This window comes from Engystomops pustulosus, chromosome 4 (assembly GCF_040894005.1).
Source record: "Engystomops pustulosus chromosome 4, aEngPut4.maternal, whole genome shotgun sequence".
In the NCBI taxonomy this organism is placed as follows: domain Eukaryota; kingdom Metazoa; phylum Chordata; class Amphibia; order Anura; family Leptodactylidae; genus Engystomops; species Engystomops pustulosus.
Window position 1 is genome coordinate 215,763,046 of NC_092414.1, and position 16,566 is coordinate 215,779,611.

At 42.4% G+C, this 16,566-nt stretch overlaps 1 protein-coding gene across 1 annotated transcript; it reads left to right on the forward strand.

Annotated features, from left to right (window-relative positions):
• Positions 1–1,393: 1,393 nt before the first annotated feature.
• LOC140128591 (extracellular calcium-sensing receptor-like) lies at positions 1,394–11,990 on the forward strand. The gene is made up of 6 exons (XM_072150289.1): positions 1,394–1,482; positions 2,361–2,652; positions 5,797–6,624; positions 9,109–9,336; positions 10,491–10,614; positions 11,068–11,990. The coding sequence occupies exons 1-6, from the start codon at positions 1,394–1,396 to the stop codon at positions 11,988–11,990; spliced, it is 2,484 nt and encodes an 827-aa protein (XP_072006390.1).
• Positions 11,991–16,566: the final 4,576 nt, after the last annotated feature.

The window sequence follows — 16,566 nt, forward strand, 5'->3', positions numbered from 1 at the left end:
TTACACTTACGATGCCCTGGGGTGACCCTGATCGAGCGCTCACCAGTCTATAAAAGAGCCAGAGAGGTTATGTAGTTACAGAGACTGAAGAAGTGTGGGAATTGTAAGTATAACATATATCACTCTTAGTGAATCAATAATACAATTACTAATGATAACGAGCTAATTAAAGCAATAATATAAGAGAATTAAAAATAAGAATATTTCTGAAAAATCCAATTTTTTTCTTTTAATTTCGTTTTGCTATCACATACAGAAAAAAATATATAAATTCATAAATCCATTTAGAAACAGTTCCAAAATAAAATTTCATTAACTGCATAGAAATTTCTATTTTGTGAGAAATTAAAGTAACCAATAACCAAGGAAAGACAAAAAAAAAGGCAAAGAAATGGAAAATTTAAGTGAAAATCAAAATGTTTTTAATAAACTCATTTCGGTGTCAATGAGATAAATAAAATCTAAACATTTGACAATTTATTTCTACCTAATTTATAATTGTAAAAATCCAAAAGAAAAAACACATAAATAGTTTTCTTTCTTTATTTTTCGTTAAAATGACAAAATTTCGGAAATGAGATAAAACGGATTACGGTAAAATGCACACAAAATTTCAAAACTCAAATAATGACAATTTGCAACATTAATTGGGTCTCAAATGTACAATTTATTATTTCAATATGATGTTCAATGAGATCAAATTTTATAATTATCCTATGAAATCGGTGGTCCCAGACTTATGGACACCCAACTTACAGGCAACCGCTCTGTCCACCGTTACTTCTGAAAGTTTCCAAAAACTTAAACCAAGGGGGTCTATGAACAAGATGAGATAAGATAATCCTATATTAGTCCCACAGAGGGGAAATCCCCAACTTTAAGGTGTCAGCAATGAAGCTTTATTGTTAATCCTTGTTCTTCTGACAACCCAACATTTTCAAAATCCAATTATCAAAGAGAATATCAACAAAATAATTTGCCCAAAGTTACACCTACTAAATATACCTGTTCTGAGTTACATACAAATTCAACTTAATAACAAACCTATTGAGCCTATTCTGTATGTGAACCAGGGACTGTCTGTACTGTATATTAAAATTTATAATTTATATTATTTTTGCAAAATAGTGTAAAATGTTTTTGAAAGTTGACATTTTTCTAAATAATATGAATACACAGAGGAAATATAACTTGTTGCTGACCTAATGTATTATGTGTTATATGTCTCCTATTCACAGCAAAGTCAATGGAGACCTACCCTATGAGCCATGTGTATACAGTATTTATGAAAGTACTTATCTTAAACCTTATATCAGTTATTTACTCCACGGGGCAGATGTGTAGATTGCCCCCTACCTCAGACCTAGAGGGGATTAGACAACCTGGCAACATCATGATTGGGGTTGGATTGCCTATCAACTCTGACAAGATCTACCAAAAACTTACATTCGACGTCCGGCCACCGAAGACGACCTGCAGATTGTAAGTAGGTCTGATGCTACATTAGATGGTTGTTGATGTAATATCCTATTCCTATATATATTAATCATACTATAGAATGTAAAGCAGATCCTCACATTATTTTCTTGGAGAACTGGGGGTCTTGGTTTCAATTCTTAAGGAATCCGCCATGGGTCGTTTCTAATGTTGGAGACAACCTAAGTCATAAATGATGATAGACTCAACACAATTTTTGCTGGAATGCTAGCCGGCCAATAACCATGGATGTCATTCTATGAACCCCAAAAACATTGGCTGGAGTTGCTGAATCATTGCATTTTTGCCACCCTAATGGTATGGGAACATCTGGCATTATATCTATTAATTTTAATAGTATTACATCATTGTATTGTCTTAGGAACGGAGCTGTTGAGAACACAACATCAATGATCTACATATCACATGGCACCACTATTTGGACTTTGGCACCTGTGTAATGCTGGTATATGTGAATGCTATCCCGAACGCTCTGAGACCATGAGTAAAGACAGGAAGTAATGTCCGAAACATGTTGGTCATTTGTATGAGATACAACAACATGTAATTCTAAATGAATGCACATAAGGGGCAAATTTTTTTTAAAAAAACAATGGGGCAGATTTATCAAGCTGTCTGAAAGTCAGAATATTTCTAGTTGCCCATGGCAACCAATCACAGCTCTCCTTTGAAATATTCATGAGCACTGGTAAAATGAAAGCTGAGCTGCAATTGGTTGCCATGGGGGACTAGAAATATTCTGACTTTCAGACACTTGATAAATCTGCCCCAATGTTGTCAAAAATGTTGTCATGTAATTTTTATCTATAAATTTTAAAATTGAGTTAAAACTTTTTTCTATTTGTTGTTTTCTTTTTTTTAAGGTTTAGTCTAGAATATTATCACCGATTCCAGACATTCCTGTATGCAGTTGAGGAAGTAAACAGAGATCGGAATATTTTGTCAAACATAACATTAGGATTCCAGATGTATGACACGTGTAACATACCTCACTATGATTTACAAGCGGCTTTACAGTTCCTGATGGACTCTGGGACGGCTGCCGATGACACCCAGTGTATTTCTAGACCACAGTTCACTGCGGCTATTGGGGCCACCGCTTCATCCAATTCAATCATCTTAGGTCATGTTTTGGGGACCTTTAGATACCCGCAGGTAAGAACCTTGAAAAACTTTAGGAAGAGACTTTAGGAAATTATGACATGTTAAACAGTTAGTAAACATTGACCCTATTTATTCACTGGCTGGTTAATTTTTTTTCTCTTCCATAACCTGTTATAAGTTTTTCATTCTGACTTTGTATTTGTATTTGCCTTCAAAAACTGGCCTAGTGTAGTATTTGTGCCAGCCTGAGCTACAGCGCCATCCTCTGACCAGAATTGAAAAAATTTAATTTGAATTTTCAATGCAGAATTTATTTTGACATTTTCAAAACCAAGTTGTGTGGGATCCACACTTTGTTCATCTTGCTGAATGTTAGTAGAGAGGCGAATCCGTATGAGGGTGATGACACCACCGGTGGTGCAGAACACTGATCTAACAGCACGCTTGCCGCAAAGTAGGACAGCCCTTGCAGGGCATAGTGGGCAAGCTCTGGCCACATGTCCAATTTTCCCACTCAGAAATTGAACTGGGAAGACCCATCCTTCAGTACCAGGAGACATGTGGACAAATAATCCTCCACCATGTGAGTCACATTCTGCCTCCTGGTACTATGTGCCCCATCCAATGGTGGTGTAGACTGAGCAGAAGTGAACATGGCATTGCACATTGTGGCCATGCTCACCTTGCCAGTGTTCCTGCTGCATTGACAATGTAATTCCCCTCCTCCTGCTGCTGCCAAGCTCTCAGTGTTGCATGGGAATTCCGCCAGTAGTGCCTGCACCAAAGTGCGTTTGTATTCCCTCATTTTAGTCTCCCATTCTAGTATTGGGATGAAGGATGCTGTGTAGAGATGAGCGAGTATACTCGTCTGAGCTTGATGCTCGTTCGAGTATTAGCGTACTCGAAACGGCTCGTTTCTCGGACGAGTATTTTGCCTGCTTGATAACGAGCTTTCACTTAAGGAAACACAGTGAAGAACAGTGAGGAACACAGTGAACACAGTGAACAAAGGATCATTTAAGGATCATTAGGATCATTTAAGTGAAGAACACAGTGAAGAACACAGTGAACACAGTGAAGAACACATTGCAGATGTTTCGTACATCTGCTAACTTATCCGAAGACATTAGTGCAGAAAGGTGTTCTTCACAATAGTATGTGAAGAACAATATGTGTGAAGAATCTTCACACATATTGTTCTTCACATACTATTGTGAAGAACACCGTTCTGCACTCGTGTCTTCGGATAAGTTAGCAGATGTACGGAAACATCTGCAATGTGTTCTTCAGTGAACTTGTTAACTTGAATGTCACTGCTCATGCAAAGGAGAATCTAGTGGCTCATTTGGCTCCGTCTGCCCGGATGCATGGAGAAGCTGCCCTCGGTGGGAGGTGTCTCCTCCTCCTCTGACTTGCTTGTTTAATTGGAGTCTGAGGGATAGATGTGTACCACAGTTGTGGAAACAATCCATTATCCTACGAGTGGCGGAATTTTAAAATATCAAGGGATGCCAGAGTATTCAGACTGGTGGTTCTAACACCTGACATAATCATGAAGCACTATGGAGAGGTTAGTCCTACTACATTTGAAGGAGGTGACGTTAGATACACTGACCCATTACAGTTTGCTTAGAGGGAGGCAATGGGTGTGGAGAATATTTACCTGTTGAATTGCACCCACTGTCATCTATTTCAGCTGTCAATTTCAGTGCACGGCTGGAAGAAATGGGCTAAGTGAAGGGATGGTACAGTGGGTAGAGTATTACATATCTACTACGACATCCGTAGCAGGTGAAGATTTGGGATTGTCTATCCAAGTTGCTGTAAATTGGATTGGGGGCCCTCAGGGAACAGTCCTTTCTCCCTTTTTGTTTGACCTGTTTTTGGCAGATTTCCTACATCGCAGTCCGAATTTTCACGTCCAGAAATATTTCGACGACACATTTATAGGAAGAAGGGGTCAATGTACTGACGAGGAAAATATGGATAATATTATTACGTTTGTAGCGTGGACAAAGAGAGCTTGCATCTTAATGTGAATAAAACACGTGAAAAGGTGATACGTAGCAGCAGAAAATCACATACATTACAACCAATATGGATTGGTGACTCTTGTGTGACTCCGTGTAAATATTTGGGAGTTGTCTTCGATGTGGAGTAAAGGATAAATACTGATAAATTGTATGCAAAAGGCCATTCAAGATTCTGCCTCCTTTTTTTCCTACACAGACTTTGGTCCGTGAATGTCATTGTTTTCCCTTCAAACAAGGCTGATCAAGCTCGCCAATCTCCATCAGCTCCATAGAGATGAATGGAGCAGAAAGGAAATGTACGGCACTCTGCTCCACTTATCTCAGGGAGCAGCATGGGGGTACCTCGGACCCAATCAGACCCCCTGTTCTCATAATCATGGGGGTCTCATCACTGAGACCCCCACCATTCAACAAGAAAACCCCTTTAGGAAAATGTTGAAAATGATTTATGATGCTGCTATAGCTGGAATTTTGTTTTATGGAATGACATGTTTTGGTTCAGTAATGACAAAAAGGGATGTAGACAGGATCAACTGTGTTATTAAGAAGCCCGGAGCAGTTATTGGTGATGAGTTGAAGGGTTTTGCAGAGACAGCAAAATTTTAGAAAGCTTCAGGGTTATTTTGAACACAAAATCACAACCCCTACATATGCATAGGTAAATGCTAATAATCACATCTGCTCTTTTCAAGTTTTGTTTTATAATCTTCTATAATCAGTAAGAATATTCCTGCACTAAAGCAGTTCTACACAGTTCCCTTATAAGGTCAATTATTTCCACCTGTCCCAAATAATAAGACCCGATTCTATGAACCTCAGTGGCAATTGCTGCTGTTTCACTGGTCCCTGCCTAGCTAACTAAACCTTTGATAAGCAGTAACATGCCTGGGGTTGCTAAGGGGCTGGAAACTTCTTGATTGGTTACTTCAGTGTCAATCAAGCACTTAGTGCTTTTTTTCCGATCACAGACCCGGTTCACGAATAGTGACAGTTGATAAGGCTCTGGATATGTGGTCGTCAAACCTGTAAGATTCCATAGGGACCCAAACTATGGAGTTTGGGTCCATTCATAACTATTAAAGAGCAATTCCTATCAAGAGATCAATAGTATGTGATGCATGCCGTGTGTCAGAAGTCATTACTATTTGCATTTCACTTTCAGATCAGCTCATCTTCAAGTGTTTCCATCTTAAGTAACAGGAAAATGTTTCCATCCTTCTTCAGGACTCTCTCAAGTGATTTGGTCCAGTCTAAAGGATTGGCTCAGCTCATTCTCAGCTTTGGCTGGACCTGGATTGGTCTTGTGGCTCTTGACAATGACTATGGTCTTCAGGGAATTCAGCCAATAAAGGAAGAAATTGTGAAATCTGGAGCCTGTGTGGCCTTCATAGAATATATTCTCCTTGGCCAAGCAGATCGCAACGCCCCACGTATAGCGAAGACCATTAAGGAGTCCACTGCTACGGTTGTAGTTGTTTTTGCTACAGATGTTGACTTTGTTCTTATTGTGAATGAGATACTGAAGCAGAATATTACAGGGAAGATTTATATTGGGAATGCGGGATGGGTCAGGTCAGTGTTATTGTCCCAAAGTCCATATTTCCCAGTTTTATCTGGAAGTCTTGGTTTAGCAGCTGAAGATTATGCTATCCCTGGATTAAGCCAATTCCTGAGCAACATCAATCCATCTACATCTACACCAACAACATGGACCAAGATGTATTGGGAGAAAGTCTTCTCCTGCCAGTTTCCTTCTCAGAACCAAAATGTTTCTTCAGTAAACCAAATGAAGGTGTGTACAGGATCAGAGCGTGTAGAAGATGTCAAGAACAATTCCAACTACATCTCCAGTTTAAAATCAGCTTATTATGTGTTTGCTGCTGTCCATGTCATAGCCAAAGCTTTGGAAGATCTGAGAAGCTGCAAAACTGGTGAGGGCCCATTTTTTAATGGGACCTGTGCAGATATTTTGAATTTCAAACCATGGCAGGTAATTATACTTATAATAGAGTCCAACACAATAACATATGATATTCACAATATATGACCAGTTATTTGCTCCTGAGATACTGTAAATTGTTACAATTAATTGTGTATAAGTCAAAATCAAAGAATAAAGTTCTCAACGAATAAGAAAATGCATAGTTTACCCTTTTTGTAAGGTAAATCCAAAATGGTATACTCCAAAACACAATAAAATCAAAAAATAGCAAAGTGGACTAGAGGCAAAATTGGGACAATGAATAATAAAGTACAAATATTTATTGATTAAAACGGTAACATTCTAAATTCTCCAGGCAGAACTTCATTGGTTATTAAGCAAATACTAATAATGATAAACCCTACAATATTCATCAATTTAATGAGCCCATCCTAAATTCCTCAAATTCACCAAATCAGCCATCACAAACATTTAATAAATGTATCAAAAATTTATAAAGGGCCGATTGAAAGTTTATATCAAGCCAATTTATCCCAAAGTTCCTGCATTTATGTAAGTGTCCATTTTCCTCCAAAAATGTCTGGGCCAATGAGATAAGAGCCTAAAGAATATACACATTTATATGCAGCCACCAAGGACTTGGGTTTCATGAGGAATCAGGGTCCACAACCAAGATTGGACACATCTGTAGAGTGATGGTAGTGTCGTGCAGTTATATTCTTTACGGTTGGTTACTGATCCAACTTTAAGGAAGTCTAACATCAAAATGAAGCTTGGTAAACCAGGGACACTCATAGAGACTGTGGTAATCTTCTTATATGTGTCAACCATGGCCTCCTTCCTTCTAAAATCAACTTTTAAAATTATACTAATAAGCCAGAAGGGCTTTGGGGTCATTATCTGAGCCCCTCCTTGCTGTAACTTCACAAGCTGTTACACTGAACACGAACACTTCCCTTCTTTCACTATGCAAGTTTACAGCTGGTAGAGAAAGGCGGATGTGCTGAGGGAGCTGAGGGCAATTGGAGAGAATGTAAAAGCCTGTGAAACTACCATGGATAACAAATAAAGATGATTACCACTGTTCTGGATCTATGAGTAGGTTTCCCTGGTTTATCAAACTTGATATTGATTATAGATTTCCTTTAATATTATTATTAAGGAGCTGGTGATAAGTTAGGATCTGGTGGCTTAGGAATTGTCCTGATTAGGGTTTAGTGGATACAAACCCGGACTTCAGCCTGAAGTTCAGGGTCGGCATTCACCTCCACCAGTAGCACCAACAATCTACGCTGACACTGATGGCAATGTTTGAATTAAGATTGGTCCTGTGAGTTCATCCAAGAGCGATGATCCTAGGGAAAAGTGTAGTTCGAACCGTTAAACCTGATATCCTGCTTGGCTCTAACTGCCCTAAATATTGTATCTCGATCTCTAAATTAGAGCAGATTGACCAGTGTTGCCTGCGGGGGACTGTCATGGGGATGGCACTTCCAGTTCCTTGTCTGCTTGTTCTTCTAGGAAACCAAAACTAGATGAATTAGAATGGCGAGACTTGTCCTCCATATCTATTACTTTCTCTTTTAGTAGTTTGTTCTCTTTAAGTAAAGGGAACCTTTCAACAGAAATTGACCTAATAAACCCCTACCAGTATGTATGTCAAGCAGCTGAATACCGTCCAGACCATGTTTCTTCATGGTCCCGTTTGGTGGCATCATCCAGAAAATTGGTTGTATAAAGTCAAGGAGGCGGAGATTTTAATACTAAATTCAAGTTCTCTCTTTCTCAGAAAGCTGCCTTCATTGTAATTGATGATCCTGCACCCAGAAGAATCACTAACCAGATCTCCCAAAGTCCTGTGCATGATTTCAATCACAGAGGAGGGGGTGTTCTGAGGCAGGGAGAGCTTGACTTCCACATTAATCTTTCCGCCTCCTTGACTTTATACAACCCATTTACATCTCACTTCAAAGTTGATTTTGTGGATGATGGAACCACAATGGCCATGAAAAAAAAAACATCATCTGGAAGGAGTAAAGCTGCTAGACCAATACAGGTTCCCTTTAAGCTGTATGCCGTGCTCCTAGTATTTTTTTCCTCATTCTTCAAAGTTTTCAAATCTACCTAGTAATTTTTATCCCAGGAGAGTCACAAAATTGCCTAGCTTAGTTATGATTTCATTGTTCTCCCTGGGCTTATCTTTCGGGGACCCTGATCCACTGGATTGCAGAGGTTTTGGGGCCATTCCTACAGTTTCTCTCCATGTGTTCTATAGTTTCATATCAATAACTTTACATAGAGTCCTGGAGATGTGTTTGGGACGTTTGAAAAGAAGAGAATCCACTTAGATTGCTGGCAGAAGAGCACGGGTTGGGCAATAGACTGAGATCAGGGAGAAGAGGCTTAGGGAGGATTAATCTAATTTTTTTTCAGAAGCAGGTGGCCACCAGTTCAGTGGCTCTTTTAATCAATGTTGAGGTTGAATTCCTTAAAAATAGTTTTCAACCAAAGCTTCTGCTTTTTCATTTCTAGCTCACTTACTATATTCGGAGGGTCCAGCTCAACATTACTTTGGATAATGGAAGAGTTTTTAATGATAACGGGGATCCTACTGGAGTTTATGCAATTGTCAACTGGCAGCTGAAGGCAGATGGGACTATGACACAAGTTAAGATCGGCAGCTATTATTCTAAGTCCCTTTCTTCTTGGGCTGTGACAATGAACTCAAGTCTCATTGTGTGGAACCTGGGAAGTAAACAAGTGGGTAAAATAACATTGATCAATGTAACAGGATCTCAGTGATTATCTGTGATTTTCGGGTTTCTAAACATTTCAGAAATTATACCCAATAAAGTCAATAAACCAATACAGTCAAATGAAAATGATGGCCTTCCCAGCATGCTGTACTCTTATTTTCTACTCCTAGAGAAATCATGTGGAATTGAGGCACATCATATAACAACTCATGTAAAGATGAGGAGAATGCAGCCATCGGAAAATAGATGATGGAAGACGGAGAGTAGAAGGATAGAAAAGATGACAAGGGAGTCATAATGGAAGAGGGATAGAGAAGTACAAATAGAGTAGGGAGTGATAGAGAGAGTAAAAGGGAGGGATGGAGTAAATGAACAAGGAAGGAAGAGAGTTGAGATTGAAGAATTGAAATAGATGGAAGGTTAATGGAAGAAGATGGGTGTGAAATCGACAAGGAAGTGTTGCAGGTGAGTTGTACTGTTGGACTTTCCTACCACAGTACCAGAAGTTCCTCTAGGCCTTGATACATAATAATGGGCCCCAAGATCCAGCAGGAGTTAAGGAAATGCAAGAGTAATCCCTTAATCCTAAACTCTAGATTTTGTAAGATAAATTTAAAGATACTATACTGTAGGTCCATTGCAGATGTTCGCAAACTTTCTGGGTCACCCCTGGTGGGCCCATGGTATCCCAGTCCAATTCTGAACAGTATTGAGATAAGGAAAAAGAAAATGAGAAAATCAACAAAATGAATTAAGAAGGGAGTACAGGAGGTCAAAAATAAAACTAAAAAGAGTTTGAAGAAAATAGGGATGGAGGAGAAAAAGGAAATCTGAAAGAGAATGCTACAATAGCAAGACATAGATTTATTGTGAAATACCTCCCAAGCATGGAGTCATTTTCTTTCTATGACATCACAACTAGGGATGGGCGGACCCACATAAGGCCTAGTTCAACCAGCACCGATTGCTGGTATACCATCGGGAGGAGGGGGCTGGGAAAATCCGGAACCAACATGGACTTTGCTTTTCAGTTCCACCCAATCCAAGTCACAACTACTTAGGACATTTACATCTCTTGTTTAAACACTTTTACATATTTGCTGTCTCATTTTGCATGTTTTATACAGTGGTAAAAATAAATGTTTTATACTTTTTTAGATCCCATCATCACATTGCAGTGACAGCTGTACCATAGGATTCTGGAAAGTTGCCCAGCAAGGGAAACCACCATGCTGTTATACTTGTGTTCCATGTCTACATGGAGAGATCTCAAATCAGACAGGTGATACTCCACAGCAGTCTATGTGTATCTTATCTACTCATTTAGGTTGAATGCACAGGAACGGGCTTGTATGTTAATACGTTGATGTCACTGAAGATTCGCCACCAGACGGGAATTCCTTGCATCATATTTTGTACATCCGGTTCTGTACAAGGTGTGCAGTAAGTGGGATCCGGACAACTTATGGGTGGTTTCCATGGCCTTCACATGTGTGGGTGCATTTAGTCATAGACTGGGGCTCTCAATGATACCAAACTAATGTATACCATCTGCTTTCAGATCTGGGTAGCTGATCCACTTCATACTCATTGCATTCCAGTTGCCCATTTCACTACTTCAATAGTTATATACTATATCAATTTTTTGTTGTCTTATGACCCCAAAGCCTTTCCAATACAGTGCAATATAGGAGAAAACCATGAAATAACATTTGAGATTTCTTTCCTTTAATAGATTCTGTGAACTGCTTCAGATGTCCATGGGACCAGTGGCCAAATCAAGAAAAATCTAAATGTCTTCCAAAACCCATTGAGTTCCTGTCTTATGAAGATATCTTAGGAGCTTCATTAGCTGCAACCAGCATATTGTCTTCCTCCATCCCAGCTGTTATCTGTGGTTTGTTCATCCACTATAAACACACACCACTCGTGAAGGCCAGTAACTACTCACTAAGTTGTCTTCTACTGCAATCCCTCAGTCTCTGCTTCTTCTGCTCTCTAGGATTCATTGGTTATCCTGATCATGATAGATGTCTCCTACGTCAGGTTTCTTTCGGTCTGATCTTCACTCTCTGTGTTGCATGCATATTGGCTAAGACCATCATGGTGGTTTTTGCTTTCATGGCCACTAGACCAGGAAGTAATCTAAGAAAATGGACAACCCTTAGAGTCTCCTACACAATTATTTTAATCTGTTTTTTTCTACAATCAATTTTGTGCATCACCTGGACGTCAATGGCTCCTCCATTCCCACAATTTAACTTGGAAGCTAAACCAGATGTTATCATTGTAGACTGTAATGATGGGTCATCTGTGGCCTTTTGGGCCATGCTTGGTTATCTTTTTCTTCTGGCCACTATTAGCTTCATAGTGGCCTTCTTGGCTCGAAAACTCCCAGACAGTTTCAATGAAGCCCAGTTTATTACATTTAGTATGTTGGCCTTTCTTAGTGTCTGGATATCTTTTATTCCAGCTTCTATCAGTGCTCAGGGCAAATATACAGTGGCCATGGAGGTATTTGCTATCCTGGCATCTAGTTGGGCAGTGTTGGTCTGTATGTTCTTCCCTAAATGTTATATTTTGCTATTCAGACCAGCATTGAACTCGAAAGAAAATCTCATAATGAGAAATAAGAATAAAAGTGCAAAAGATAGATAAAATATTGTTCCTTATATACTGTAAAATGTTGCTGTTACATACATCCCACACATACTGTAAAAACATGCCGAGAGGAAGTAGGACCTCTGAAATGTATTACTCCAAGGGAGTCCTTACTGCCATTATCACTACAAAGAAACTTAAGAAGCATAAGTTCCAGTTATTCTATAATCTGGTTGGAAAAATCCCCTGGATGAAGACTAATGGACAATTTGGCAAATGGATCCTCTGGTCTTTAAATTAATTGAAAGACATGGAGTCAATACTAAATGTATTTTTATTGGGCTGCTCTTGAGAGTCACTACAGACTGTATATAGCTGGGATGCCAGCGACCACTGTATGTGCACAGTATGTCTCCTCATTAAAAAAATGTCAACATGTTACACCTAGTTTGTTACTATTCTATGAAGTCATTGGGGAACATTTACATACCCGGTCCCTCAGAGTTCCCGAAAGTGCATTGTCCGACGATCATGCACTCTTCTTCCCAGTGCATGTAAGTGAATTGGATACGACACAATTTGAGTCTTAAATCCTGCGCTCGGTCCGAATCAGTTGGATCATCCAACGGCTACTCCCCTGATTTCTGTCGCATGAAAGCCAGCGCAGCTGCGCCAAAATCCGATCACGTCCGAAACAATCCCGAGTTAAATACCTGTCACAGTGGGGCAAATCCTGAAAAAATGAGACCCATTGGGGGTCATTTACTAAGGGCCCGATTCGCGTTTTCCCGATGTGTTACCCGAATATTTCCGATTTGCGGCGATTTCCCCTGTATTGCCCCGGGATTTTGGCATACGCAATCGGATTGTGGCGCATCGGCGCCGGCATGCGCGCGACAGAAATCGGGCGGCGTAGCCGAATGAAAACCCGACGTATTCGGAAAAACCGCCGCATTTGAAAACGGAAAATGTGTCGCGAAGCTTGCGCTTACCTTCACTCAGCCGGCCTCGGTGAATTCCTGCGCGTTCAGATGCTTTTCAGCGCAGCAGCGTCACCTGGTGGACGGCGGAGGAACTACCTTCATAAATCCCGGCCGGACCCGAATCCAGCGCAGAGAAGGCGCCGCTGGATCGCGAATGGACCGGGTAAGTAAATCTGCCCCATTATCTTTTGTTTGCTATCTAAAGAGAAGTCTTCTTCTTTCCTAAACTTCTGTCTTGTTTCTCCTCTATTTAACTTGTAATTTCTCCCAAACTTGCATCCAGTCCTTGATTACCCTTCCTATACCTCAGCTTTTTGAGACAGTCTTACATCTTGCCAACAATGACCACACAAGAGCTCACTTCCACCACTGCAAAGAAGAACCACATGATAAGGACAACAAAAAGGGCTGGCTCCATGTGACAAAGCCTTAGTGGGCCCTTTTTCATAAGCTCACATCAGAAAGGCAGTGATACACGAGGGCAGCAATGCCCCCTTTCCACAGGCACAGCCTAGCAAATTTTGTGCCCTCCCACACCTATCTAACTGTCAGGATCAGTGGATCCTCTGGACTACCGCGGGAGATGGAACTAGCCGACACCTGGGTTGGACTTGCTGCGGCAGGATATCACAAGGTCATTCCACAGGTGCAACTAGCCCACGTTGGCAGCCGAGGTCGAGGTACCTTAGCGGAAGACAGACTCGTGGTCAAGTCCAGGCTCAGGGTCAGGGCAGGAACATCAGCAGACACGGAGAGAGGTAGAGGTGGACGTGGATGCCTTCCATACAGAACAAAGAAAGGTGCGGCACTGGCAGACTCAGAATCTAGGGAGTTACATGAGAACTCTGCCCAAGGTAGCAAAGTGGACCAGTTGTCCTGACGGGCAGAGACAAAGTGACGCAGGTAACAGCCCAGAGTCTGGTTAACTCTTTAAACCTGTCCATTAGACCGAGGATGGTACGCAGAAGAGAAGTCCAGTTTTACCTGCAGTTGATTACACAGGGATCGCCAGAAGCGGGAGACAAACTGGACCCCTCGGTCCGAGACAGAAGTCCATGTAGGCGAAAGATGTGGGTGAAGAGCTGGCTGGCAAGGTGTGGAATGAATTGTCTATAATAATTTGCAAAGCCCAGGAATCTTTGAATAGCCCGCAGTCCCACTGGGCGTAGCCACTGAAGAACTGCAGATAACTTGTCAGGATCCATCTGCAAGCCTCTATCGGAAATAATGTAGCCAAGGAATGGAAGGTTTTTCTGATGAAACAGGCATTTCTCCAGTTTGGCGTAGAGATGGTTGACCCTGAGGCGGCTGAGCACTTGCCGTACATGGGAACAGTGGGACTCGAGGTCAGCAGAATACACGAAAATGTCATCCAGGTAAACCATAACACAGCTGCACAATAAGTCCCTGAAGATATCATTAACAAACTCCTAGAAAACGTCTGACGTCCTTGACCTGCGCAGAGAGTCCTTTCTTAAATGTAGCGTTGAGGGCTGCATCGTTGCTGGCAAGTTCGGAAGCCAGGGTGTGGAACTGAACTGCATACTCTCCCATGGACGAGTTGCCCTGGCGCAGGTTCAATAATGCACACTCTGCAGAGGAGGCCCATGCCGGGTCTTTGAAGACTGACCGGAACTCTGCCAGAAATGCCGTGAGGGTAGCTATAATGAGGTCTTCTCTGTCCCAAAGAGGAAAAGCTCATGCCAGGGCCTTCCCGGAAAGGAGGCTGAGGACAAATGCCACCTTGGACCGCTCTGTGGCGAATTGCGACGGCATGAGTTCTATGTGTAGGGAGCACTGGGTTATGAAGCCCCTGCACATCTTGGGATCCCCATCATACTTGCCGGGCAAAGAGAGACGTAGCCTGGATTCAGCTGCAGGAAGATAAGCCGGGGTAGCAGGAGTCGCAGGGGTTGCCTTAGGAGACTGTTGCTGATGCTGGGTAGCTAGCAGCTGTTGCAGCATGGCGGTGACTTGCTCTAGCTGATTCCGCTGTGCGGCAATCTGCCGGGATTGGTGGATCACAATGGTGGCAAGATCAGGCTGACTGGGAGGCGGAACCTCGGCGGGATCCATGGCCAGATCTTACTGTCAGGATTAGTGGATCCTCTGGAGCACCGCGGGAGATGGAACTAGCCGACACCTGGGACCGGAGTCTAAGTGGCACCTGGTTTTCACCCGCCGCAAAGCGGGTTGATCTTGCTGCGGCAGGATACCACCAGGTCATTCCACAGGTGCAACTTGCCCGCAGTGGCAGTCAAGGTCGAGGTACCTTAGTGGAAGACAGACTCGTGGTCAAGTCCAGGGTCAGGGCAGGCGACAGAGATGCAAGGTCAAGTCCAAATCCGGGGACAGCAACGGGAGGTCCAGGCAGGTGGGAACAGAACACAGGCACACGGACACAGCAACACGGAGAAACTTGGGTAACACACAGGAACGCAGGAATACACAGGAACGCAGGAATATACAGGAATAATCACCAGGAAGCTTTCTCTCAGGCTGTGATACACAAAGATCCAGCGGGGCTTGCAGGAAGAGTCAGGCTCATGTAGAATTAGGCAATATGGCCAGCGCCAATTAATGGCGCGCTGGCCCTTTAAATCTGGAGAAGCTGCCGCGCGCATGCTCGCACAGCGGAGGGGAGTGAGCCAGGAGCCGGGACAGGCTGGCGTGGACAGAGGAGCACGGGTGAGACCACCCGTGACACTAACATATTTAAATAATCTGCGTAGTTCATTAAAACAGTAGAGTAACAATAGTTCTTACATAGGAGCTATACCATAAACTGTGGGGACATTACCAAAAAATCAAGATTACTGCATAGATAGAGCACAGAACAAAGATCACTATGTAGATACATTACCAGAAGTGTCTGACGTAAACATTTTCTAGTTGCCCATGGCAACCAATTAGAGCTCAGCTATCATTTTACAAACAGAAGTTTGAAAATTAAGTTCTGATTCTCATAGATACAGGGCCAGAACTAATCTTATAACATAGATATGTTAACAGAACCAAGCTTACTACATAGAGTACCAGAACTACTATAGCCAATATAGTCACAGTGCCTCCCAACAGTTTCCAATTTTCAGTGCCTCCACAGTAGCCAGTAGTCAGCGTCCCACCACAGTAGCCACAGTGCCCATTCAGTAGCCAAACTGCCCATCCAGCAGCCACATCGCCCCCACATTGCCCTCCAATAGCGGCAGTGTCCGTCCAGTAGCCACAGTTCCATTCCAGCAGCCACAGTGCCTGCACACTAACCCCAGTAACTACACTGCCCATTCAGTAGCCAAAGTGCCGATCCAGCACACTCAGTGCCCCACAATGCCTCCCAGTAGCCACAGTGCCATTCCAGTAGCCAAAGTGCCCCTAGTATTCACAGTGCCTCCCCATCAGCCAAAGTGCCCCCACACTGACCCCAGTAGCCACAGTGCCCCACGAGTATTCAAACCCCAAGTAGCCACACTGCCTCACCCCAGTAGCCACACTTCCCCACCACTATAGTAGACATGCTGTCCCCCCAAAATAGCCACACTGCCCCCTCAGTAGCCACACTGTCCCCTCCCTCCCAAGTAGCCACACTGTCCCCCCTACCCTATTAGCCACACTGCCCCCCCACCAGCAGCCACACTGATCCCCCAGTAGCC